The following is a 27911-nucleotide window of genomic DNA, read 5'->3' on the forward strand; positions in this document are numbered from 1 at the left end:
AGAGAACCATATTTTCATAAACTAATGGAAACAATGGCAAAACATATTTTTGTGCCAACAAAATAATTTTGTTACAATTCTATGACAATAAGGCTTATTTTTTTTATGGTAATTTTAGACTGCTTTTATCTGTTTATATCACATGTGCACATCTGAGCACTGCTGAACTGCTATCTGTTGAAAACCATTTATCTTATCATTTCTCTATGCTAAGGTATGATTTTATCAGGACTCCAGACAGCATCAGATTCCATCCACCTGACTGAGAAAAAACATTAACTCTTAAAGGTAACGATTAATTCATTGCATAACCAAATGTGCACAGCAACTCTTTGCACAATGATTTGTGAAACCTTCGCTTAAAAATCATTATTTCTTTCTTTACAATTCTTGATAAGCTGTTGTGTATTTAATGCATTGACATTCAAACAAAGCATTTAAGTGTGTGAATATACATTTTGCTGCCGTTGTATATTTGCTGTATTATATGCATGCACACACAGTGTACTGCATGTAAATGTGTCTGTCTAAATTCAGTGTGAACAACATCTCTACATCCTGTCCCAAGATCTGAGCTCTTCTTTTTGTCTGGCACATGCAAACCTCTGTCTGCACCACAGGAAATCAACAGGTCTAATATACACACACATACAGACACAAACACTAACCCATACATAGACACACATGGCTGTGCATAAACACGCACGTGCATCTAGAGCCGCCTGTCTCTGGTGCTGTAGCACGCAACATGCACGAAACACACAAATATAACCGTGCATAAACGTGAGATGAAATACAAATGCACTGAACACATATAAAATAGATGCATTAATGGAATGTAAAATCGATATATCAGATTATCTGCACAGGTACTTTAGAAATCTCATACAGGTCTGGTATGAGAAGCAATGTGTTTGTTTCATCAAAGCCAAACGCAACCGAAACTGAGAAAAAATCTCATGCTGTGGGAGAGAGAAAACAAGAAATGTGAACACGGGATCGACTGGCACGGTTGATGTGACACACATCTGCATGTTTGAAGTGCTCTGAATGGTAAGGAGCCGAGGTTGGTGGTTGGGTTTTGGTCGACCATGCTCTGGCCCAGATCTGGTGTGATCTGGTCTGGTCTGGTTTGAGGAATGAGACATGGTGAATCTTGAGGTGGAGACCGTGGCTTTCAGGGCTCCCACGCAGTGGAGTCTGCCAGTGGAACTCTGTAACCCCACATTAATGGATTTTTACCCCTTCAGCAGCGGTGATGGGTCACAGAGCAACCCCAATGTGGAGGAGGTCATTTCTGTGAAGATGACTAAGGCGAATCAGTATTATTAGCTTAGGAAGCTTATTATTAACCCACACTGATTACACTTGGGGGAAAAAACTAACATATTTTTAGTTATTGCGTTTGTGTTGTTTTCCAGGAAAAATATCTAAACTCTATAAAATTTAATTGAAAAGCACTGCTTTTTCTTAATTGGTGCTTTATTTTCTATTGAAACAGGAAGTTTGGGGCGGGACATACATATACAATATATTTTAGTTTACATAGTGAACCTTGAACCATGCATTTGAGCAGTTGATTTTCATTCTAGTGTGCATTTGATTGGAAAAAATTCTGTTTGTATTCCCCCTGAGAGTAAGATGAGTCATCATTTTAGATTTTTCTTTTTTCTCTTTTACCAGATAAGTAAGACTTTTCATGTGTGCATCTTCTAAAAGCTAACTTTTGGCCAACTTTTTTGGAGTACACTAGCATGTAGATGGCCTCAAAGGTTACAAAGAGGAATTAAGAGCCACACAGCTCCAAATATTTCCCCCAATATATTGGCACCCTTGGTAAATATGAGTAAAGGCGGCTGTGAAATACGCAAATTAGCCCTACCTCCAATCAGTCACACGCCAGCCAGTCATGAGCCAGTGCCTCCTGATACACTAAATGAACTGTAGTAAATGCAATACAATGGCAATGGCAAGAGGAAATATTGTTTTAATTAAGCCATATGTGTTTGAACCAGAAATAAGCTGGTACAGTAGCTCAATGTAAGGAGACTGATGGCTAGCTTTGTGAGGTAACATTATCTGTTGGGGCTGGTTCGTACATGGATAATGAATTCATTAAAGTTACTTAATTGATGATGCTGTGTTCTCAAAATGCCTTGAAGACTCAAATGCAGCCAAGTTTGTGATTCCAAATTGCGCCCGCGATCATATGCATTTGACATGCGGATGTCAATGCGGGACAGGTGCGTCCAACTCTGGACTACTTTTACACTGCTGCCGTGGGTTATTATTCAGGTTAGCAGTTCTAAATACAAATAAATAAGTGCTAACAGTACAACATCGTGAAAATAGGGGGACATATTAACAGTTAGAAAACATCTACAGAAAAATATAACCGGATTAACTTGGCTGCCTTCTCACCAGACCCCCTGCTTTACAGCACAGTTAATGATATGCTAAGGATAGGATCCCTTGACGTGATTGGATATTGAATTTTGTGACGTAGAAAAAAAGAAGGCTGTTTCAAACCGCATTTCTGTAACTACCTTTGGAAAACTACAGTTTTACCGGAGAAAATACTCAGCAATGGTGTTGATAAATGGATATACACATGGTTTGTCTAAAAGAATATTAAAGACACCACATAGACAAATAAACAACATAAAAAAGTTGATATTCACAGCAGGGGGATTTTAATTATTGCACTAGTGTTTCAAGCATTGTAATATTGAAGTTCTTAACATAGCGGCATGATCTAAACAAGTTCATAGTATCTGCACTTGAACACCATAATTGTAGTGAGTACTGACGACAATGCTTTCTCACGAGAAAAATTACTTTGTAAAAGCCACGTAAACCCAATAGACATGATCTTTAAGGAACTTAACGAAGGGGTAGTGGGTGTTAGGAGACTGTGTGAAATACTGGAATGAGGGTGCAGATTGTGCATTTCAGTAACTGAGAAGTTCTATGCAGATAATGTGGCTGTAGTTGTGTGTGAAGGAGACTGAACAGAAACACAGTATCAGATTTGAAGGTATCATTGACGCAAGAATGTGGGCCATCATAGGTGATACTCAGTATTACTAAATGCTCGTTATTATGCATAAATGGAATAACATTTAGCCAGTGTTTTTTTTTCTTTAATATTTACTTTCAGAAGAAAATGCATTCGGCTGGTGTGTTTTTCTGCCAGTAAAGGCTCTGTGGTTGAGAGAGAGTGTGAGAAAGCGGAAGGCGGGAGGTGTGGGTACAGCTCTGTGGATAGGGGCGGAGCATAACAAGCTGGCAAGGCGATAAACAGTGCTAAGTTATTTTTTATCGCTCACTTTCTCTCTTTTAAGATTGAAACTTGATAATTGCTTGTATTGTGCAATGGAAAGAGCTTCTGACCTAATATACTATGTCTTTCTAACTAAATGGACAGTTTTTATGTATCAGACAAAAAAAAAAAGAAAAGAAAAGAAAAAAAAGGATGTTGAGAGTGAATGTTTTGAGATTCACATTATTTTCTAAAACCTAACCTATTCAATTGGTATCAACAGTGGCAAGAAAAAAAAAACGAGAACGATGAATCGAAACTCTACCATCAGCAACGGTACCTGTGGGAAAAAAAACGGATCCAACACTGTTTTTGAGCTTTGTTATTTTAAACGTGTGAGAAGCCAGGGATTGACACAAATGTTATCTTTCATTAACACATACAAGGAGACACTTCCCCTTGGAGAGGATCTCAAACAAAACAAGACAAAACAGGCAAATGAGATTCATTTAGAAAGAGTGTTACAATATTATAATGATATATTATTATAGCAAACAAATTCCAGTATGCATTGATTATAAATAAGAATTCACTGTTTATATTCATAGATGAACTCATTTTAACAATGTCATATACTGATGATATGAATAAGGCAATATTGTTTTGTACCACCATAGCAGATTCCGTTACATCATTTGCAGTTCTACCAGAAAGACTCGGGAGATAGAAGGATGTACGAAGCATACATTTATTGACAGCTCAGCGAGCACAATTATAAATGTCTTTGGCGGAAGGCCCCGTCCATGGTTCGTAATCCGAGGGTAGCGAATCTGCATTTCCTGCCTGAAGACGAAGGCAGGGGCGCAGCCGATCCCCCTGGAAGGTAAGGACAGGACCATCCTGGTGGTGGTGGGGAGGGTGGAGGTTTTTGTCGCGTCAGCATCTGCGAACTCAAACATGTGTAAGTACGATCTTTTATACAGGACTATAAAGACGTGATTGGATAATGATGAAGGTAATTAGTGACGAAGTGATTGAGTCTTCCTGGCAGAACTTAGGCTAAAGCTTCCATTGCTGGTAAAAGATGTGACTGATTTTCTGATTTCCATATACTTAAATGCTTTAAATTTAAAGTTAAATGTTTCATCTTGAAGCAGGTTTGTTGATTAGGAATTAAAATCCATATGGAGATAAAAACGGGGGTGGGGTGGGTCTTTTTAATCAATGCCAGAAGTAAGTAAAACAGTAGAACACTTTGTGCTGTCTATTTATTGTATAATTTTAATATAAGAATAATTCAATGAACACTTTAGTTTCCACACAGAGAGAAGAGGTGACAGAAAGAGAGAAAGTGATTAAATGTGGGGCAGGTGTGTGTGCAGGAACACGTTGAGCATTGCTATGAAAGGTTGTTTTTTGTGGTGCATTTTTTGCTGAAGTGGCCTGATGAATATCTTTTTTCCCTGCTGATGAATTAACTCCACATTCACAACTTTTTAGAGATGTCAACACACGCTAACAAAGTCATCATGTCAGCAGACAACTGATTGTTGATCTTGCATTTCCTGTCGGTTAATAAAGCATGAGTGCTGCTAGTAGTACAGCATACTGTAGCAGAATCAAGCATGTTAATAAATCTTTATATATAACTCATGTTAAATATTTTAAAGTGAAAGACGACAGTATGCTGGTAAATATACAGATTTTTTTCCCAGCATGATTCAATTTGAGTTTTTCTGTTTAAAGATAAAATCACTTTAGCACTGCTACTTTTCACCAAACACAACTGCTCATTGAACTGCTCAGCTTTACACTGGTTGGACAAACAGACAATTCTGACCCAAAGTCACATGATTGAATAGTTAACCAAAAAGTAAGCATTTGCTGAAGATTTACTCACCCTCAGGCCATTCACATTGTAGATGAGATTAGTTCTTCATCTTATCAAATTTAGAGAAATTTAGCATTTCATCAGTTGCTCACCAATGGATCCTGTGCAGTGAATGGGTGCCGTCAGAATGTGAGTCCAAACAGCTTATAAAAACATCCCAATAATCCACGAGTAAACCATACTTCTCCAGTCCATCAATTAACATTAACATTAACAAGTAAGAAACAAATTCATTAAGGCTATAAATCTAAAACAGTTCCTTCTGGTCAAAATAGCTCATAAGAACGCTTGCTTCTGTAAAAAGTTAATCTGCTGTTACCTTCTCACATTGAAACCAACAAATAGGTTTAGAATGGTTTTGGACTGTTTATGATTGTGCTTTATCTGTACGTTTCTCTCTAGATTCAGACAAGACAATGTTTTTTTTTTCTCTGGAGAAACTTATATTATGGATAGATGACTCATTTCAGTAAAGGGTTGAAGGAACCAAATGTTTTAAGTTAAAAACATCTTGATTTATTACAAACAGCTTTTTCCTTTATAAGACATTAATTGATGAAGTTGTGTGGATTATTGTGGTGTTTTTATTGGCTCTATGGACTCTTATTCTCTATTTTTACAGCAGTTCAACAAAAAAAGGTAATATTAAGTGAACACTTTACATTTGTTTGTTCTATTTTTGTAAAAAATGATAGTTCCATTCTATCGTCTGGTGTGCATGTCCAAGCACTATACAGCGGTGTGTGATTAGTGAACGAATCTGTGGCTTTGAATGATTTGGAGAGTCAGCGATTAATAACCCATTAAAAACTACAGCATTTTGCTTAATTACTGAATGAATTAATGAATGACCTGGCTCTTTAAGACAATGATTTGCAGCCACCAATGGGCAGTTTTATTTTTAAATCTACAAGTATCCCTTTGATATGCCATAATTTATTGCTTTATTTATTTTATTAATAATAATAACAAATAATTTGTATTTATATAGCGCCTTTCCAAAACCTAAGGTTACTTTACAACTCAGTTATAAGGAACAGAAACAAATGAACATCAATACCAGAAGACCGAACACATACCAAGTGCTGAGAATAATATACAGAGACTACTTATTATTGTAGTCATTTGATATTATTAGTTGACAGGTAATAAAGAAGTGAATTACAGTAATCTAGTTGAGAAGTGACGAAGGCATGTGTAACAGTTTCAGCATCCTGCTGACTGTGAGAGGATCAAATACAAGAGATATTACAGTGGACAAAAGATGTCTTTACTACTTTACCAATATGAACACCAAGATTGCAAACTTTAGTGGAAGGCATAATCAGATTACCATCAGATCCATCAGCTGACCAGAGAGCATGGGCGGACTGGGACCAAAAAGTGGCCCTGGACTTTCTGGCCCACAGTGGCCCACCACATCATAATGCATCCACCCCTGTTTTGATGTCATTTATTAACTTAATATTTAAGTAAGCAGTTTGAGGATTTTAACCAATAGGGCAACTGATCCTCCGTTGAAACAAACAAACAAAAAAAACTGCATGCAGCAGCTGTTCATTTAGCGACTCATTGTGAGCGGTACATGCTCGATCACGACACAAACATTCTCCTAGAACTCACACTTTGCATTCAGATAACAGATCCATACGAATCATGCATGAAATAGAAGTTTATAAACTCAAACGATAGCTTATTGTGCTTTACAGATGAACTTGAAGTCTTTATTCATTCGAGAATAAAGACTGTTCAATAATATAGCATCTTTGACTCGTTAATAGAAGTTCATAATCCGATTCGTGAACAGAGTCAATCTTTTAAAATAATCATTTATTTTGTTTAATGAAACCAGCGTGAAAACCAGTGGTTCACAAACTGGATAGATCTGAGGTAACGTACAGGACTCGTAAAATCGCTAGTCCTGGGGATTTTTGTGTTTTCCAGTCGGGCTCCGAAATATATCACCGTCCTGACCGACGGGCAATCTTGAAAGGGGACCAAACTAAACAGGGAGGGAGGTCAAAACGGCCGTGAGATTGACTCACTCATCCATTTGCGTAGAAAACAGATGTAATATTATGATTTTCGTCATATAGACGGTTTCATTGGGCGCACGCGCCTGGACCTAAGTTAACTTCCGGTCTGTGTTGTGTATATCGGTCTGGCTGCGGTGCCATCTACAAACGCAGTTAAAGCCAAGGTGATGAGTAGACTGAAGTTGGGCTCAGGTGGCTGTGCTGCGGGATGTGTTTCCCATACATTTATTTATTTTTGGAGACTTGCAACAATTTTAAAACTGATCGATTTTCAAAAAGGCTTCGTTAAATAAACACGAGTAACGTAACGTTACGTAACATACTGCACGTTTAATAAAAATAATTCCTTACATTTATGTTTAAATATCAAAACGAGGCACGGGTGTTTTTATATGGCTGTATTTCTGAAAGAACACTTGCATGTTATATGCGTGATAAAGCAGCGTGTGAGCGTACCAGCTCTGCTTTGTTTACAGCTGTTACTGGGGAAACCTCTATTTCTTGCGCTTTATGTCTATGCTTTAAAACATCTCCTGCTGGCAAATAATGAATTAGCATTTTCATTAAGTCCGCCTGATCCACACAGAAAACACATTTTGTTTGTTATCAAAAAATATCTACTCTAGAGGGACTTGGCTGTTGTTATTGATTCTATTTGGAGTCTACCGGAAGTTAAGTTAGGTCCACAAAAGCGCTCACGCGCATTAACGTTTGTTTATGTCTTTGAAACCGTCTATATATAAAAAAAAGATATATATACATACATACATATATATATATATTTGAGTACCGGGTGGGACCTGCCCACATTGGCCAGCGGCCCACCGGGAAAAGTCCTGGTGCTCCAGATGGCCAGTCCTCCCCTGCCAGAGAGCTTAGATACAGCAGCTTTAGAACTAATCAGAATTTTATACATTTTATTAGAGTTAAATTTAGGGGCGGCAGTGACTCAGTGGTTAATGTAGGTTGTCTACAAACCGGAAGGTTAGTGGTTCAATCCCTGGCTCCACCTGACCACGTGTCGAGGTGTCCTTGAGCAAAACACCTAACCCCAGCTGCTCCTGACGAGCTGGATGGTGCCTTGAATGGCTGACATGTCGCCGGTGGTGTATGAATGAGTGTGTGAATGTGAGGCAACTTGTAAAGCGCTTTGGATGGCCATGGGTCTGTTGAAAGAGCTATATAAATGCAGTCCATTTACCATTTAGGGTAATTTGCTTCCAGCCAAAGCTTGAGTTGCTTGAGTTCCTTCAATTTGTTATTACTGGCAGAGGAAACATTGAGGTGAAAGGTGCGCTAAAATAAATTTGAATGTCATCTGCATAACAGTAGAAGTTAAACCCATAGTGCTTTATTATTTATCCAATTGGTAGCATATACTGTAAATGGTAAAGAGGAAAGGGCCCAACACAGAACCTTGAGGTACACCCGAACTGACGGATTTGGTAGATGATTTGTGTTTCTGGTATATAACAAACTTCAAACAGTATTAATAATACACTTAATGTAATGTTAAGAAAATGACATAAAACTTAACGTACAATTAATAAGGATAGAAAATATTTGCCTCTATAAAGGTAAAAAATGCACCTATAAATCAATTTAAGGGGGCAAATACTGTCCTTTAATAGAAAAGGTGTGACTGCGGTGCAGTCTAAGTGAAACAAGGATTTATGCAGAAGAATGTTAAAATCGCTAGGGGGTACCCCGCTGTAAAAAGTTTGAGAACCACTGATTTAAGCAGTATGATTCTGGGATTCATGAAATCTACAGTAAATGGCTGAATGTAGTTTTTCATATTCTTTTCTCATCCTTCCATCCAAAACCCTTGATTCCCCCTTAAGCAGCATAGACAGATTTAGACTCTGGGCGTTCGCTTTTGGTCCGAAAATGCGTTTGAAGTGAAGATGGCCACCTCATCACTGTATTTTTCCTTCTGTCCTTTGCTGTGTTCCCCCTTTATGAGTTGCACATGGGGCAGCCTGCAATTTATACACCACAAAATAAGCCCCTACACATCTGTGCTCACAACCGCATGCTTTAGCCACCACCCCGCTCTGCCCCACCCGTGGGGTGGAGGGACATTGGCAGCATTCGGCCCACCGCAGGTCTTTCAGCAAAACACTGCAGTTATATTAAACTTAAATACAGGGGCTTGATAAACGAGAGAGAGAAAGAAAGAAAGAAAAAAAACTCCCTGTCCGATCACTGCAGTGCTGGTTCCACCATTTTTGCTTGTGGTTAGTAAACGACGCTGCTAAGAAACCCTTTTCCCATAACACAGAGCAGATGGTGTTTGTGTCTGTGGAAAGAAGCTGGACGTCCCCATCCTCAATGTCCAATACACTCTTAGGGAAGACACCCACTTGTGGTGTACTTGCTAAATTTATACATGTGTATAAAAATCAGAATATGGCTGTTAGACTTGACATTAAAATGATTTATTGTCTTATATACTATGTTTATTTATGCACACAATTCCAATTTAAAAAAATAAATAAAAATTGTTGCAAAGGCTACTGCTCTAAATAATGAAGTCTATATATAATTTTGCCAACAGTCAGTGACTTAATGTGTAACATTACAGCAACAGTAGCAAATAACAATAGACTTAATGCATCAAGATGCTCTCTAGGGTGAATTTGACCTGCAGCCTGCACTTCCTCAGACAAACGAAAGCCTTCCATGCTGTCCTGGTATCGAATGCCCACATGGATCCAATCAATTCTCAATGAATAAAATTCAAATTCCTCTCTACAGTGTTTTCTCTTTATCCTGTTTCACTCATGTGACAATGACATTGAAGCGGTAGATCCTACCCAGGTGCACACACAAACACACACTGACCGAGCTGGGTGATTCTCTCAGGGGAAACTTTGTGAGGTTGGAATAAGGTTGATAAAAGCCCTGAAGTCATTTTGTGGCCTCACCATAGGCCACACTCCCTGGAAGTGTGTTATTTGCCCCATGCACACACACATCCACTGTGTCATTTTCCCTGTGCTGCTGACTGACCAGCACACAAGTGCTCATTTTCATGGCACTGTGGCTGCAAAGTGGCATATTACAACATAAACTCAATCACACACTCACACATCTATCTAGCTACCAATCTGTCTGTCTATCGTTCCATCCATCCCAGAACACCTGTTTAACAATATCCAGCAAGCATGTAGTAAAGCCTTAGTAAACAGCCAAGACAGCCTGGAAACCACCCAGCAATCCCTAACAACAACAACAACAAAAAAGCCTTAGCTACAAGCTAACAATGCCATAGCAGCTATCCAGAACACCTTAGTATTTCTTAATTGTCTTATATATCAGTTGGAGTAGTGAATCAAAACTGCATCAAACATGAGATTTATTCTGGGGACAAATGTCACACACACACACAGAGCGAGAGAGAGAGAGAGAGAGAGATGTATATGCTTACAGACATGAACAGTTAGATTGTGTGGATAAAAATATACACACGTTTGCTTTTAACAAGGCCACTGAAATCAGGCCATACATGAAAGGTGTGTCAAATCCAGCTAATATTTCAGAAATAAAAAGTAGGCCACCCACAGCCATGTCAACTTCATAAAGCACAGAGTATTGGATACAAATGAGGGTAAAAAGCGAGCAGGAGGCCTAATGAAATGACTGGCATGGCTGTTTTTAATGAGGCTAACATTGAGATACTATCAAGTGGTGAGCGAGGGTGGAAGGGTGGTTTAACATGCTCAAAACCACCAAAACACACTTGCACACACACATCAGTACTCTCTTTTCCCTAATAATCCTTTTACAGCCCACATTTTCTGCAGTGTCATTCACTTGAGAGTTTGTGTCACATCTAAGCTTCGTGTCCCCTCTTATAGAAGGTCCCATCATCCTCCGAAGAACCATTCAAAAAACACCCATCAGCCAATCAGATGGGTGTGAAACACACTGGGAGAAGAAAAGAGAACTTCACTGCATGCAAGCAAGAGAGAGAGAGTCATGTGACTTGAGGTCCACCAATCAGATCATGGGATTGCTGTGCAGCTCCCCTACCGCGGGAGCTGTGACCTCGGATACCTCAGACATGCGACTGACAGGCCGTTCCCACGTAGATCACCAATGCGAGAGCGTCAGACAACTGAACTCTCAACTACCTGACTAAAACCACGTTGAGAGAACTACCACCACTACTAGAGAGAAACACAGACAGAAAAAAGTGTCCATCGTCAAAGGTGAGTCCATCGCTCAGAGTGGCATGGTCTTTCTCTCTCTTTCTCTCTCAGTCTTGCTCACTCTCACCACACGGCACATATGCTGTTCTGTTAGTCGGCTTGTGGCGAAAGATTCCTGTGGCACTCTCAAACCCCAAATTCTTGGTTGCAGGCAGTCTATGTAGTTTCTCTATTTCTCTTTCTCCGACTGTCATTCTCTCAGGCTGAAGTCTGTGAGGCGGCGGCGAGGCCAGTTCTTTTCCCTCCCGAGTGGGACACATGGCTTCAAACAGCATCTTCGACACATTCTCCAGCTACTCGCCCAGTTTACTGCGAGGTAAGTCACTCATTGTGGTGTTCCCTTCCCTCCTCCTCCGCCGCTGCTGTGGTGACCAGAAAGCTGTCAGGTGTAGTTGCAACGTTCATAAGAGTGTATCTGCTATAGTTTGCTGTGAGTCTGTGGCAGTTTAGCAGTTCTGTTCACGTGTGACAGTGCATGCTTGGGTTTGACGTGTTGTAGATGGACTACAAACTCCCTTGAGAACTATTATCTAACACTTTTTAAAGTGCAATCTGTCCGTTTAAAACAAACTGTCGGTTTGTAAACAGACTGCTTGAAATGTCTGTTGATATAAAAGAGCACCATGTAATTCTATGTATATATGTTTGAGCCTTTACGGCCTTCCATAGATGCCATTAAACCTAGATCAGGGTATTCAATGCCCAAATCTGTGCATCTGAGTTACCTGCGCATTTGTCTCCCGTAAGATGTTTATTTTACAATGTTTATAATGTCTGTTTGGAGCAGTTCTGATGGGTTTGAATCATAATGGCCTGCTCACCGCAAGCATTAGCACCATAAACGCTCTCTCAGCGCAGGGCGCAAGGGAGGAACCAGCTAGACCAACCTTTACTGGAACTCACAAACCAGTCAACTTCTGGAGCCAGGGCACTCTCGGCCTTTCTGTGGTCACTGTGTATATGTGTGGGTACGAGCCCAAATCAACATTAGTGATTTACTGGCATCTGCATCTCCTGAGCTCCTCAGAAGAAGCCATTTGTCACTATGGTAACGTCAACATGTGATGAGGTGCTTCCTGCTCTTGGATCAAGTTCGGTTTTGTTTTAAAAACAATGCGGAATCATTCGGCTCATGAAGTGCTCATTTAGTGTGAGATAAAGAGTTTTAAATCAATGTCAGGTCAAAACAGATATTTACACTTTAAATGCATGTATCGTGTCTAATTACTATGGAAAAAAAATTGACTTCATAATGACTTATCTATGTGGTTGACATCACAAATTCCTCCAATTACCTGTCATTCTCATATGCAATTCTCAGTTTTCACAATCAAATCAACTTCAACTTCTAATGGAACATTTTTCTTAGAATTATGTAATATTTATATAGAAATTGGTTGAAAACCACATTTGATATTGAATATGATTTAATAAAAAAAAATAGAAAAAATCAATCAATAAAATTTACACAAATTTGTACTATATGAGCCTGGACCACAAAACCAGACATAATGGTCAATTTATTTATTTATTTATTTAGATTTATAGATCATCTGAAAGCTAAATAAATAACCTTTCTATTGATTAATAGTTTGTTAGGATAGGACAATATCTGGCCGAGATCTGAATCTAATATTGAGAAACTTGCCTTTAGAGTTGTCCAAATGAAGTTCTTACCAATGCATATTACTAATCAATATATTAAGTTTTGATATATTTACAGTTGGAAATTTACAAAATATCATCATGGAACATGATCTTTACTTAATATCCTAATGATTTTTGGCATAAAAGAAAGATCACAAATTTTGACCCATTCAATGTATTTTTGGCTATTGCTACTAATATACCCCAGTGACTTAAGACTGGTTTTGCGGTCCAGGGTCACACACACACACACACACACACACACACACACACACACACACACACATATATATGTATATGTACTGTGCATTCAAGATAATGTATGCATTTCATCAGTTAATCCATTACCTGAGAATGCTGTATATTCATCTTAATTATTCTTCTAGCAAGTAATATGTCTTGTATAGGCTGTTTAAAACATTGCAACTTAGTGCATTAATGCAACTGCTCTCAAAACCAGTTAATCCATTCGAAAAAATCTGTAAGATCATAGTAAAGGACAAATCACCCCTTGCCAAGATTACAAGTGATGTTTTCGGGCTTGTTAAGTGACGCCACCCTGCCCGGCAGAGACAAAATATATACAGCCTGCCTGTGTTGTTTTTCTACGTCTTTGCAGTTCATTTCACATAGATGACTTAGATCCATTCATATCCCACTCATTCGCTCACATGAGTTTTGAGTAATTGCTGCTGAATTGATCCTCATATGGTACGGTTGAGTCTGTGTTTACATGCATTAGCAAAACTCTGAGCTGTTTAACTTTACTGTAGAGTCTGGGATGGATCTGTGTGAGTTAAATAAAGTAGCCCAGAATTGGACAGGGTGAACGCTCCTGTCATCCACTTTATGTAGTAAGCAGTAGCTAAATGCTAGCAGGGGTTTAGGTTTGCTATGTTACTGTAAACTCCCAGCATCCCGTTCCACTCTCATTCCACATGTTTAGTACTGGAGGGACCATCAGTCAGTGAAAGATCTTGATTGATTACTTATCAGAATCATTTGGGGAACATGTATCCCAATGTCCGTGGTGATTATGTCCCTGTGGGATGAGCTGAGGGTTTTTGATTGTCTTAAAGTGCTCACATCCAAAAAATAAGGAAGAAAAAGAAAACAGAAGTGTCAAAATGTGTGTTTGCTTTACTAACAGTGTTGCCAAAATAAGAGAGTCTGTTGCAAGAGAGTTTGCAGGATATTTTTAACCAGTTTAAAGTCGACATGAAATACCTTCCGCAACTCATCCTACTTATATAATTTAATTTATTTCCAAATAACACTGAAAAAATTTAGGGTAGTGTTTTTAACCTGAGCTGCTGCATGAAAACAAGTGCTACATATCAGAATAGACTCAGGTGACCGGAGAAGAGGTTGAGAAACAATAGAAATTTGTGATAATAGATGGAAAATAACGTCGTTTCAGAGATTAATTTCATTTTAAGGGACAGAATTTTTTTTTTTTTTTTTTTTTTTTATTAGCAAAGTATGTGCACTGATGAATCAATCACAATCATGACAACATGTATTAAGAAAGTAAATAGGCACAATTTTGATTGGGCAGCTATAGTATTTCTTTTGTTCCTTTCTTTCTTTCTTTCTTTCTTGAATCTATGAACTATGAATTCAGTTTCTACTGTTTAGAGTCAAAACTTCTCAGATACCAAAACGCAGCTCTAATTTCGATTGGAAATCTTTTGTAAATATATATTTATATAAAAAAATAAGAAAAATATTCGGCCATGAAACTAAAAGTGAATCATTTAAAAGCAAAAAGTCATTAAGTTCTCCAGTCCGAGATGTTAAAATATCCTTTATATTGTTTACAAAAATTTTTTTTTATAAGAAAATACATAAAAATAGGACCCATTCACACTTTTATGCGTGAAATCATACTCAATTTTGGAGCATTTACAAGTTTTTTTCATAAGGATTAACAGTATATATAATAATGATAACAAATATAACAAATATAGCTATCTGAATAACTTTAAACTATGTGTGATATATATGTATATTTATACAGAATATTTACTCTATTATACTTGTCAAGAAGAATATATATATATATTCTAAGGTCTAAATAAAACATTTATTCAGAAATATATTCAATTCAGATAAGTTTTTCCAAATTCCAAACACAAATTTAAAGGCAACTTTATTGAATCAAGACATCAAAGCACGTATCCAGCACACAACAAAATAAATAACTGATTAAATAAAATTATAATTTTAATAATCAGTATTTTTGTCGTGTCCACTAAAAGTATTTAACCATCCTTAAAACAGGATATATTAACTTGAGAAGCAAAATTTCATAAAATATTTAGACAATTATCCAGATAATTAACCTTATTTTTCTTACTCCACTGGAAAGTTTGTTCTTGTATGAATCTAATACATTTTAACTGTCCTATTTCACTGGAAAACACAAGAAATAATTATTTTAAAAAATCTTTGCAGTGGATATGTGCTATGATATACGACAAAGAAAGAGTCTTGTAAAACGGTTCACATACAAGAGAAAGAGTGAGTGTGAGAAAAAAATTGAAGGAACAAGGCGAGAGGGTGGGTGTGTGTGTGTTGCGTGTTAATCTGATGCAGACTCTGTTTGCTTCTGCTGCTCACCAGCAACCACAATGAGGTCACACCTGTTGCACTGAAACAGCAGTCTAAAACACACACTCTCTCTCTCTCAATATATAAATATATATAAACGTATCTATTCAAGCCATTTACTTGCATAAATGGAAACATAAACGAACACGCAACCACATTCACACATAAGAAAACGGGGTCTGCTTGCATTAAATTGGCCTAAATCTTAAACATGCAATGTAAATATGATACACAGATCAAATAAATAATGTTCTTTTTCTTGATTATTTCCATTTGTGTAGTTGTTCTAGCAACTTGTAATTTTCAGGAACACCAGTAATGCATCTTTGATACAGTTTATTTCTATCTACTTTCTATCAAACCAACAAGCACAACTGGACTAGTGCAGTATCTGAGAAATGACATGACAAATAAAATATCTTTCGGTTAAGTCCTATTCAATCTCTTACAAGCGTGCTCTGGGGCATCGATAATTAATATGGTTGGATATGTTTAATAAGTTGTTTACACTGTTGTTGTTGATTTTGTTGTCACATTCAGCAACTTGTTGTCTTGTGATTTCAAGATGAGCTTGTTGCTATCAGTTAAAAAAAATGTTTAGATCAATTGATTTTTAACTTTGTTGCATTTCATGTACCAAGTGTTGTGGTCTATGTGGTGTCTAAAGGGACTTCATAACTAATTTTATCTCACGAGTGTTCATATGATGAACGTTCATAAGATTTTGTCAATAGTAAACTATACACAACAAGCTCTCTTAGCTCTCTTAGGACAAGATATTTATCCGCAAACACTCTTGAAGAATTTTTAACAAAGACAATCCTGAATGCTTTTTAGATTTGTTATCTAAAACAATTAACAGATTTTTACATTTTATACCATTTTATTCATTCTGAATTTGTAACTCAAATACCGTATATATATATATATATATATATATATATATATATATATATATATATATATATATATATATATATTCCCGACCTGCATGACAAGGAATGTAATGTTCGGACCTCAAAGGTCTTCAAAATATATCAAAAGTCATTTAGGTTTGGAACAACATGCGGATGAGAAAATTGATTTCAAAATTTCAAATTGTAGTAGAATTCAACTCAGAAAAACCCATGCAAGCGTTTGCCTTCAGGTTTTCACGGCACCTCAGTTTGTACTGCGTGCAAACATGCGTACAGAAGCGTACATCTGCATGAATGCACATATGCAGACATGCATAGTGGAACCACGGTGGAATCCTGCCTGAGTTTTCCGGTTGAATTCTACCGACATGACCTCACATAATACCAAGAGCAAATCTAAACTCCATCGGCTTGAGCTACAGAAAACATCTATCATATTCTGCTCTAAAGCATTTGTGGCAGAACTTAAGGACAATGAGTGATTCGCCCGCAGATTTACCAATGTAGCATGTAGGTCGTGCAAAGTTTATTAATTTCATAAACACATGGTTCGTGCTCCTATAAATTGATACTTCACTGCGCTGGAGCACATTCAAAGGCTTTCGGCTCCTGCCCATTACCCTCGGCCCCTGAAAATATCAGCATCCAAGGCAAGAACTGAAATCTGTAACCAGATATTGAGGATCTGGATATTGGACAGGGAAGAGCGTAATGAAAACTGCATGAGGGTCTCAGCGGAGGGTCTGGCTTCTGTGTCTAATTTAGCTCAGAACAATTCCTATTTATAAAGAGCAGGCTCTGTTGCGGGACTGGAGTTGATTAGGGAAATGTCCCGAGTATAAGGGGAGTGTTTTGCAGGGATTTCTTGTCACTGGTCCTGAAGCTAGCGATCAGAGATCTAATGGCTGTGATGAGTGAGAGATTTTCTCGTGTAGTGCTCTTTCTTCATTGAGCGACCAATGTTTAAGTTGCAAACAGAGTTTTTAATCCTGTAAAGCCTTACATATGAAATAAGAGTCCAACGATATTGCATGTTGATATGGACATAGTTATAGTGTTTAATGAAGTTTAATGAAGTTGGTGTCGTCTCATCTTTGCCTCGCCTGTTAGTCAAAGAAAAAAGGACATCAACAAATATGTTTCATTAACGAAATTAACACTGATTGCATATTAAAGTTGTTTTATTAATTAACATCTGACATATTTTGGAATATAACATGTCGTTGGAAGATATTCCATTCAAAATGCTAGTTTCGAGGGTTAAAATACTGCCGACACTAGGTTTTGGAAGAGAGCCAGTTTGCTTCTTTTGTAAACCAGAATACTAGGCCTGGAAAAGGTCAATGCGTGTGCATCAGAAGTGTTTCTCATGTACGTGTGCTGCGTTCAGTGGGTTCACCCAGAGTTAGTGTGTGTTTTCAGCACTTGGGCGTGTGATTATGTGGGACAGCAGCGAGTGAGGCCAATTCCTGGGTGTATGCGAAACACATTACCACAACACACAGTGAATCTGAGGAGCAAGAGGTGTTCGGTGGTCCTTCCATTATGATCTGTCATGATACGAGGAGGTAGAGGGATGTCAATGTCGTTTATAATGTCTAGACAAGCTATTTTTGAGAGACCCTCACTTCAGTGGAACAGACGTCATGAAGACAGGATGAACACTTCCAGAATATCCACAGCACTGGAAAGCTCAGTGGAAATGCTCATAAAATAGTTTCTGTTTGATTCTCTGAGCATGTTAAAATAAATGCATCTAACATCTCTATAGCTCACATGTTCCAGTGAGTAATGGACCATTAGGAGAGATTGCAGTCTCACAGAGTCACAGTACAGTTTGTTTCATGCTTATGAAACTTCTCTCTCCACCACTGGTGACGTTTTTATTTCAGTACTGATCATTGTATCTCCTTATGATTAATTGCTTATGTTTATGTCTTTCATTCATTTGTAAGTTAAAGCAGAAGTGTATGAAAACTAAATAAATGTAAATGTAATACAGGCAATTAAAATTTTTTCGGTAAGATATAAGAAAAAAAATAATATGGCCACCAAGGCTGCATTTATTTGATCAAAAATACATAAAAACAGTAATTTTGTGAAATATTATGTACAATTTAAAATAACTGTTTTCTATTTTAATACATTTTATCTGCTTTTCCACTGAATTTGAATTTGAATATGTTTATTTATTTATTTTCAGGATTCTTTGATGATTAGGAATCCTTTATTTAAAACAGAAATCTTTTGTAGCATTATAAACATCTTTAATGTCCCTTTTGATCAACTTAATGAAATCGTACTGATCCTCAACTTTTAAACCGTAATATATAAAATGCCCTTGTGCTCAATTATAAATGTTCCATCCCAGAATAGCAGATGACCATCGGCCTGTAGCAGATCTACATGTAAAAAAACACAGTGATAAGAACTGTTTAGAGAGTGAACTTGGAGTGGTCTGACATACTGTACTGTTATTTATGTTAAGTTTTAAAGTCAAAACATTGTGAAGTGAGAGGAACTGAAAGGTTTACACCCTGCTTTCAGTAAGGCCATTAACAATTGACAGTCATTATGACAACTGTAATGGAGATGGACACACAACTTCATTACTTGAGTGAAAGTACAGATACTGCTATTCAAATATTAGTCCACTACAAGTGCAAGTTGTAAAAACAGATTTTACTTAAGTTTAAGTACAGAAGTACTTAAGTAAGTAAATTTTCTTTGTTTTACATCAACACACTGTTTTATTGTTGTTGTAAGTAATACTTGCAATACCTAGCTGTATAACTTTACAATAGCAACATTGATTGCATTGCAAAAAAGCAAAGACATCAAAACAAGCATTTCAAAAATGCTCTCTAATCACTCTCGTGGTACTTTTGTTTGAAATAAAGTAGAAATAATTTTCTCTATAAATTAGATTTCATGCTTTTAAGCAGAACTACTGACCAATGGTGTATTTTCATGCAAGACAGTTTAAAACTTTTTTGAATTATTATGGAAATGAAATCTTATATATAACCACATTTTGGCTTTAAATATAAGCAAGAAAGACAATATCATAATTGGAAGATTCAAAACTTTCAAAATGGATTCAGATTGTAAGAAAGAAGACCAATTAGACTTGAGAGATTTTTAAACTAATAAGACTAAATCGGAGTCTGAATGGAACCTGAATTAATTGCAAAGGATTACTACATAGGGTTAGAGGTTTAGAACAAACCTTAACCAGAATATTAGAGGAATATTAATACAGTTCTACTTTAATGTCTTTACAGATTGGACAATTATAATAATTTTGACTGTAATAAGAACATGCATTATCAAATTTGGAGTCCTTGAGAGCCACAGACCACTGGTATTTTATCAGACGGACAGAGGGGGATCTGGTTTTTAAAACATCATTTTGAACTTATATAGTTTAATTTGGGTCTTACTATAGTGTTTAGTTATCTCTAGCTCTTGTTGTTTTTACTTTGAAAATGAGCAGAAGCATTTTCACCACACAGTGCGACACCTGCTCTTGAACACTGATAAGCTTGTTTTCCATTAGTATCACTTTCAGACCTCACCCAACACCTGAATGTAAGTGCAGAGAAGTTAACAAACATTTGGCTTTTGAAGCAAACACATACAGATCCTCCCAAACACACCCTATAACTGTTATTGCTTTGGCCCCACCAAGATGCAAAACCACTAAGAACATTAGTGCCGCATTTTTAGTTCCAGTTCACACCGTGTTTTCACAGAGTAACTTGAACATTTCCACTTTAGGACTTTAGCCCTCAGAGGACCCGCTGTCTCAAAACAGCAAAGATTCTTAAAAGCAATTCAGCACAAATTATGGGTTAAAATATACAACATTTTATGAAATATAGCATTGCTCTGAGAAATATTTGCACTTGAAATCTCCGGGTTTAAGAGTCTGAAGGGTTAAGCAACTTATTTCTAAGTTTGGTCAAGAATAAATGGAATACATGGAAAATTAGAATTTGCAATGATTGCTTTAGTGTGCCCTGAAGCATCTGCACACAATCGTTTTATTTGTCGTTCAAACCTCAGACCGATGCGTCATCAGTGCTTCAATTATCCGTCTGAAAGCGTGCGAGACTGATACGCGACAGAGACTCTTCTACCATGAGAACTCTCACACACAGACAAAAATCCTTAATCGTCTTCAAAACCTCTCCCTTCCTCTCTCCCTTATTTGCCAGAGTGCAATAAAACAAGTTAATTATGGCGTTGAAAATATGAGGATAATGATAGGATATAAGATGATGGTCGCCCTGAGGTTATGAGTTTTTGATTCTCTCTGTTGCCTTTTTGTTTTTTTTCAATTACTAAATCCAAGGCGCCCTTCCCAGAAAAAGCTGAAGTTGTTTACAAGCGGTTTATTGACTCGCGTTGGGTGAAGGGAGATTTTCAGATTTTCAACTCAAAGTTTTTTAAGTGAATAATTATTTCAGATGCATATTTCAATGTATATGTAGTTTCTCCAGTTAAAATTAATGCTATATAGAAGATTAGGTTTTTAAAAATGAATAGTCACATCTGAATAGCCATTTTTGTTTTCTTCCTCCATTAATCATAAAAGGAGATGTTAGGCACAATGTCCCAGCTGCTCTTTTTCTTACAGTGAAAGTAGATATTAAACGAGAATGTAGGAGTTTATTGTATTTAAAAGGTGTCGATTGGATTGTAAAAAAAAAAAAAGTTTAAAAGTTTAAATTCCCTATACAATATAATATAAATCATTCTTCAAATACATTTTAAGTAAATTTCATTCAGAAATTACAAGGAAATGACAGGTAAACAATACATTTTTAATTAGAAAAATTGAAATAGTATGTCAAATGTACATCAGTAATGTTTTTTTTAAAGTAAAGATTTTTTCACCATTTTTACATTGTATGGCATTACTAGAAAAAGGTTGGAAATGTACATGGCTTTGTGACTTGGTTACAGAAGATCAGCTTCAGTCTAATATCAGATCACCAAGTTAGTCCGATGTGTATAGATGTAAAAAAAAAAAAAAGAAGTATTGAATAAAAGATTTTTTAAGAATCTGTAAGCCTGGCAGATCCTAAAGGGTTAGTTCACCCTAAGATGAAAATGATGTCATTAATGACTCCCCCTCATGTCGTTCCAAACCTGTAAGACCTCCGTTCGTCTTCGGAACACAGTTTGAGATATTTTAGATTTAGCCCGAGAGCTTTCTGTCCCTCCATTGAGGCTGTGTGTACGGTATACTGGCCATGTCGGTATACTGGCCATGTCCAGGAAGGTAATAAAAATATCATCACAGTAGTCCATGTGACATCAGAGGGTCAGTTAAAATTTGTTGAAGCATTGAAAATACATTTTGGTCCAAAAATAACAAAAATCACGACTTTATTCAGCATTGTCTTCTCTTCCAGATCTGTTGTGAGTGAGTTCAAAACACTGCAGTTTAGTCATATCATATTAGTTCACCAAATCAAACTGAATCGTTTGAAACGGTTCGCATCTCGAGTAAGCATTAATCCGCAAATGACTTAAGCTGTTAACTTTTTTAATGTGGCTGACACTCCCTCTGAGTTCAAACAAACCAATATCCCGGAGTAATTCATTTACTCAAACAGTACACTGACTGAACTGATGTGAAGAGAGAACTGAAGATGAACACCGAACCGAGCCAGATAACAGATATCGGTTTATTTTAACTCAGAGGGAGTGTCACCCTCATTAAAAAAGTTAACAGCTTGTGGATTAATGCTTATTGGTGACGCGAACCATTTCAAACGATTCAGTTCGATTTGGTGAACTGGTTCAAAAAGAACCAGTTAAATCGAATGATTCGTTTGCGAACCGGATATCACTACACTGTAGTGTTGCGAACACGCTCACAACAGACCCGTAAGAGAAGACAATGCTGAATAAAGTTGTAGTTTTTGTTATTTTTGGACCAAAATGTATTTTCGATGCTTCAACAAATTCTAACTGACCCTCTGATGTCACATGGACTACTTTGATGATGTTTTTATTACCTTCCTGGACATGTACCGGACATACATTTTCAATGGAGGGACAGAAAGCTCTCGGACTAAATCTAAAATATCTCAAACTGTGTTCTGAAGATGAACGGAGGTCTTACCGGTTTGGAAAGACATGAGGGTGAGTCATTAATGACATTATTTTCATTTTTGGGTGAACTAACCCTTTAATTTCTGCTGGCTTGGTGACTTGGTGAAAGGAAATCGGTGGAGCAAATTATTGCATGTATAATAAGATAAAAATATTTTTTTTAAGTACATGCATGAATGAATAATCCACAATAAATCCAAGAATATACATTACTGACATACAATTTTTTTTTTAAACAAAAGTATTTCAGTTTTCTACTTCTTTGTAATTTTTTGTGAAATACTAGCAATTTGTGCGTGAAAATTGTTTCTACACCATTTTCCCCCACTGTGGCTCAGTTTTGATTTCATGTTGACTGTGAAGTTATAATCTAAATAGACACAAACACAAACATTCAATTTTATGAAGTGTGTATTTTAGATGGATAGTCTTTAAACTACAGTAATCTAGTATCTTTGAACAGTACATAAACTATAGGGAACTCTGTAAATGGCCTTTTCATTCATCTGATGAGGTAGTAATTTTAGTTTCACTAGTGAACTAGTTTTAGTTTTGAGAATACCTGGCATGATCTAATCTTCAACTGCACGTGTGTGCTCGAATAGAGTTAAAACAACGTGTGTTTGTGTGTTTATGGAGTTGAAGCAGTTCCTTTTCTGTGGAAAAGCCACACGAGCAGACAGGGATTCCCCCTCTTACTGACACACACACTCACGCTTTCTTTCTACCCATTCCTCTGCCTTTCTGTGTCTGGACTCTGATCAGGCTGTCTGGATCACTCTCACGACATTCCCATGCAGACACGCATACATACTGTACAAGTTGCAAAATATATCACACTTTCTTTCATTTTTGCAGACAGATGACAGACATCATGCTGCTGACTCGTTATTTCACAGTGATGACATGGCGATTTCCCTCCATCTAGAAAAACTTCATGACAAATATTCGTACTGTCACTTCCTGTTGGACATTCCATGCTTCATTTAACTGATGTCTCTCTGAAAGTGTGAAGGCCAAATTTAGGAAGTAACTTTAAAGTCAAAGTTTTTACAGGAACAATCCGCCTTGTGCAGGGTTTAACTGCTTTATTCCACATGAACTGAGAACACTGATCTGAAATAAATATTTATTGGCTGTGAAATGGCTATTAAAATGCTTAATTATTTAATATTTAGCATTTTAAACATTGGGCAAAATCATTAAATAAAATGTGTAATATTATAATTATTATTTAATATTTATTATAATATATGATTTTATTATAAATGATTATAAATCCCATATTATGTTTATAAATATAATTTAAGAAATTTAATTATTCCTTTATTTGTGTTATTATTTTTACTAGCTGTTTTTGATGGCTTAAGGCAAGGAATATTTATTTACAACAGATGTTCAGATTCATTTGTACACTTTTAGTTTGTGTTTGTGTGATTGAATCTTTTGTTTTACCTCGTTTATTATGTTGCATTTCCTGATGAGGTCACAGACCAGCTGGCAAGTAATTTTTAATTCAGTATATGATTTATGAGTTGGTACTTTAATTGATTACTAATGCTATGTTTTAAAGGTTCATTATTTTTACATTTATTTCTTAAGAAAAACATGCTTGCCAGCAAAAATTAGCTCAGTGGTGTGAAAGCACTCTTATCTCTCATTTACAGGCCACTGATAGAAAGTCAAACTTGCCGAGCCCATTCTGAGTCATTAAACATGCAGCAAGTCTGGTAACAAGCTCATTTTAGAGTTTTGTCTTTAATCAATGCATTGGCAGAGACTTTACATGCTCTTGGATTGATTAGCTCAAATAACAGCACAGAACGACACCTTCCAGCACTGTGTATGAGTTTACAAACACACCAGAAGAGAGCTTTAGGCAAAAACTATACAGGCAGAAATTTTGCTCAAGGCCTGATTTGCAATACAGAGATTTTCGAAGTTTGTTGCATATTATATAATCATATACATTTTTATGTTTTTTTTTAATGTGCTTAGTAGACAATTATATCCAAAGTGACTTGCATTGCTTTTGAAGGAATGCATTTCATCAGTTCATGCAATCCCTGGGGATTGAATCCATGTATTATGCACCCCAGTGTTGTGCATCTGTGCTTTGTGTGTTTCAGTCAGAAAATCTGCATCAGAATTATCATGTGTGTTGAGAGCGTACACTCAAGTGCACATGCTCCGACAAGCGTGCTGTTTTGATGAATTCCTCTGTTCTGTGTCGACCTACTTTTTTAATTCCCTCATTCCTTTCATTTACAACATATCTCCTCCTTCTCAGACACTCGCGAGATGGAGCGCTTCGTCTGAACAGAAAAAAGATAAACATGTGGCTTTTGTTGCAGGCGGGAATGAATGGCAGCATTCCGCATGAGACCACATAAAAGGCCCCCTATATCTCACACCATTTCTCCTCTTTCTCTTCTACCACTTTATCATGCTTTCATTTTTCTTTTTTTACACAGCTTTTGTTTTTCTCTCAGTTTTAAATGCCTTTTCGAATCTGACAACATCTGGTCGTTCTATCATTTATTTTATCATACATTCTGTCTAACATTGAATCGTTATTTTATTCTGATGTTCTCTTGTTTACTCTATTTATTGTTCTTTCTATTGTTCTATCTATCTATCTACCTATCTATCTATATATCTATCTATCTGTCTGTCTGTCTGACTGTCTGTCCATCTGTCCGTCTGTCCGTCCGTCCGTCCGTCCATCCATCTGTTGTTCTATCTATCTATCTATCTATCTATCTATCTATCTATCTATCTATCTATTGTCACGGGAGGAGCACAAGACAGACACAGTGGGCGTGGCGTCAGGCCTCGGAGAGGCTTTTATTAACAGAAATCATAAAACACAGGGAATAAAAGTGGCCAAAAGGGGAAAGTGTCCAAAATAACAGGGACTCTGGTGTCCTCGTTGTGCTGCGGGGTTCGTGTGGGTCGGGCAGTGTTCATGGAGGAAGGGTCCAGGTAAGGGGCGGAGTCCGGCGGCCGCACGCGCTCCCCTCCTTGGTCCGGGGCGCGAGGGGCGGCGGCCTCCTCTAGCGGCCGCATCTCTCTCGTCGGCCGCGGCGCTGGTAGGGGATGGACGGCCCGGCATCCTGGCCCGTCGGCCGTGTAAACGGGTGCGGTTCTCCTCCGGATCGCGGGTCCGGCAGCTCACGTCTTGGTGGCGCGGGAGTCCCTCAACGCTCCCTTCCTGGACCCACGAGGACACCAGCGTGCATGCACGGGGAAGAGACCGGTCTCCTGAGGAGAGGCGCGTTGGGCTTTTAAACAGCGGCGGTAATGAGGCTCCACTTCCTTCAGGTGTGCCCCATCACACGCCGCCAGCCCTGACTCGTCCAGCGCCCCTCCTCTCACACACCCACTCCAGTCGGGAGCCTGGTGAAGGGCGGCGATTTAGGACGGGGTGCCGGTGACAATCAGGGAGGAGGCAGCTGACTCGTCACATTCCCCCTCCCAAGCGACATCCCCGTCCCCAGAGCGCCACCCACACGGGAGTGCTACCATCCTCAACCAGACTCCAAACGGTCGGAGTGGGCGGGGATTCCTCTCCGGGCGGTCCTCCCTCTCGCAGCGCACCAGAACAGGGACAGAGAAACCGGGTTTTAGTGACAGCCTCAACCAACCAAAGGGTAAAATGACAATGGAAAAGTCACTTACCCCTTGTGTGGCTGGGAGGCTGTCCCCAGTTTTCCTCCGTCCCAGTCTGGGTTCTCACGAACGTTTGCAAGCGAGAGGGAGTGACGTCACCAGACGTTTCCCAACTGCGCTGTCTAGGCTCCGCCTGCCCGCATTCTCCACCAGTGTCACGGGAGGAGCACAAGACAGACACAGTGGGCGTGGCGTCAGGCCTCGGAGAGGCTTTTATTAACAGAAATCATAAAACACAGGGAATAAAAGTGGCCAAAAGGGGAAAGTGTCCAAAATAACAGGGACTCTGGTGTCCTCGTTGTGCTGCGGGGTTCGTGTGGGTCGGGCAGTGTTCATGGAGGAAGGGTCCAGGTAAGGGGCGGAGTCCGGCGGCCGCACGCGCTCCCCTCCTTGGTCCGGGGCGCGAGGGGCGGCGGCCTCCTCTAGCGGCCGCATCTCTCTCGTCGGCCGCGGCGCTGGTAGGGGATGGACGGCCCGGCATCCTGGCCCGTCGGCCGTGTAAACGGGTGCGGTTCTCCTCCGGATCGCGGGTCCGGCAGCTCACGTCTTGGTGGCGCGGGAGTCCCTCAACGCTCCCTTCCTGGACCCACGAGGACACCAGCGTGCATGCACGGGGAAGAGACCGGTCTCCTGAGGAGAGGCGCGTTGGGCTTTTAAACAGCGGCGGTAATGAGGCTCCACTTCCTTCAGGTGTGCCCCATCACACGCCGCCAGCCCTGACTCGTCCAGCGCCCCTCCTCTCACACACCCACTCCAGTCGGGAGCCTGGTGAAGGGCGGCGATTTAGGACGGGGTGCCGGTGACAATCAGGGAGGAGGCAGCTGACTCGTCACACTATCTATCTATCTATCTATCTATCTATCTATCTATCTATCTATCTATCTATCTATCTATCTGTTAATGCATCATTCTATCTATCTATCTATCTATCTATCTATCTATCTGTTAATGCATCATTCTATCTATCTATCTATCTATCTATCTATCTATCTATCTATCTATCTATCTGTTAATGCATCATTCTATCTATCTATCTGTCTATCTATCTATCTATCTATCTATCTATCTATCTATGTATCTATCTATCTATCTATCTATCTATCTATCTATCTATCTATCTATCTATCTATCTATCTATCTGTTAATGCATCATTCTATCTATCTATCTATCTATCTATCTATCTATCTATCTATCTATCTATCTGTTAATGCATCATTCTATCTATCTATCTATCTATCTATCTATCTATCTATCTATCTATCTATCTATCTATCTATCTGTTAATGCATCATTCTATCTATCTATCTATCTATCTATCTGTCTATCTATCTATCTATCTATCTATCTATCTATCTATCTATCTATCTATCTATCTATCTATCTATCTATCTATCACTGTCTCTCTATCACTTTAATTCTATTGTTCTATCTGTCTGTCTGTCTGTCTATCTATCTATCACTCTGTCTCTCTATCACTCTCATTCTATTGTTCTATCTGTCTGTCTGTCTGTCTGTCTGTCTATCTA

General features: G+C 38.2%; 1 protein-coding gene across 2 annotated transcripts in view; it reads left to right on the forward strand.

The window, feature by feature from the left end:
- Positions 1–11168: 11168 nt before the first annotated feature.
- The window catches only part of LOC127970093 (runt-related transcription factor 3), a 56844-nt gene continuing 40101 nt past the window's right edge, over positions 11169–27911 (forward strand). Inside the window, exons 1-2 of one of the 2 annotated variants that reach the window (XM_052572349.1) lie at positions 11169–11406; positions 11609–11722. In XM_052572349.1, coding sequence (XP_052428309.1) covers positions 11665–11722 — 58 coding nt within the window. In that variant the 5' untranslated portion in view covers positions 11169–11406; positions 11609–11664. The remainder of the gene's footprint in view (positions 11407–11608; positions 11723–27911) is intronic. The other variant, XM_052572350.1, reaches the window with a different exon arrangement.

This window comes from Carassius gibelio, chromosome B13, assembly GCF_023724105.1.
Source record: "Carassius gibelio isolate Cgi1373 ecotype wild population from Czech Republic chromosome B13, carGib1.2-hapl.c, whole genome shotgun sequence".
Classification (NCBI taxonomy): Eukaryota; Metazoa; Chordata; class Actinopteri; order Cypriniformes; family Cyprinidae; genus Carassius; species Carassius gibelio.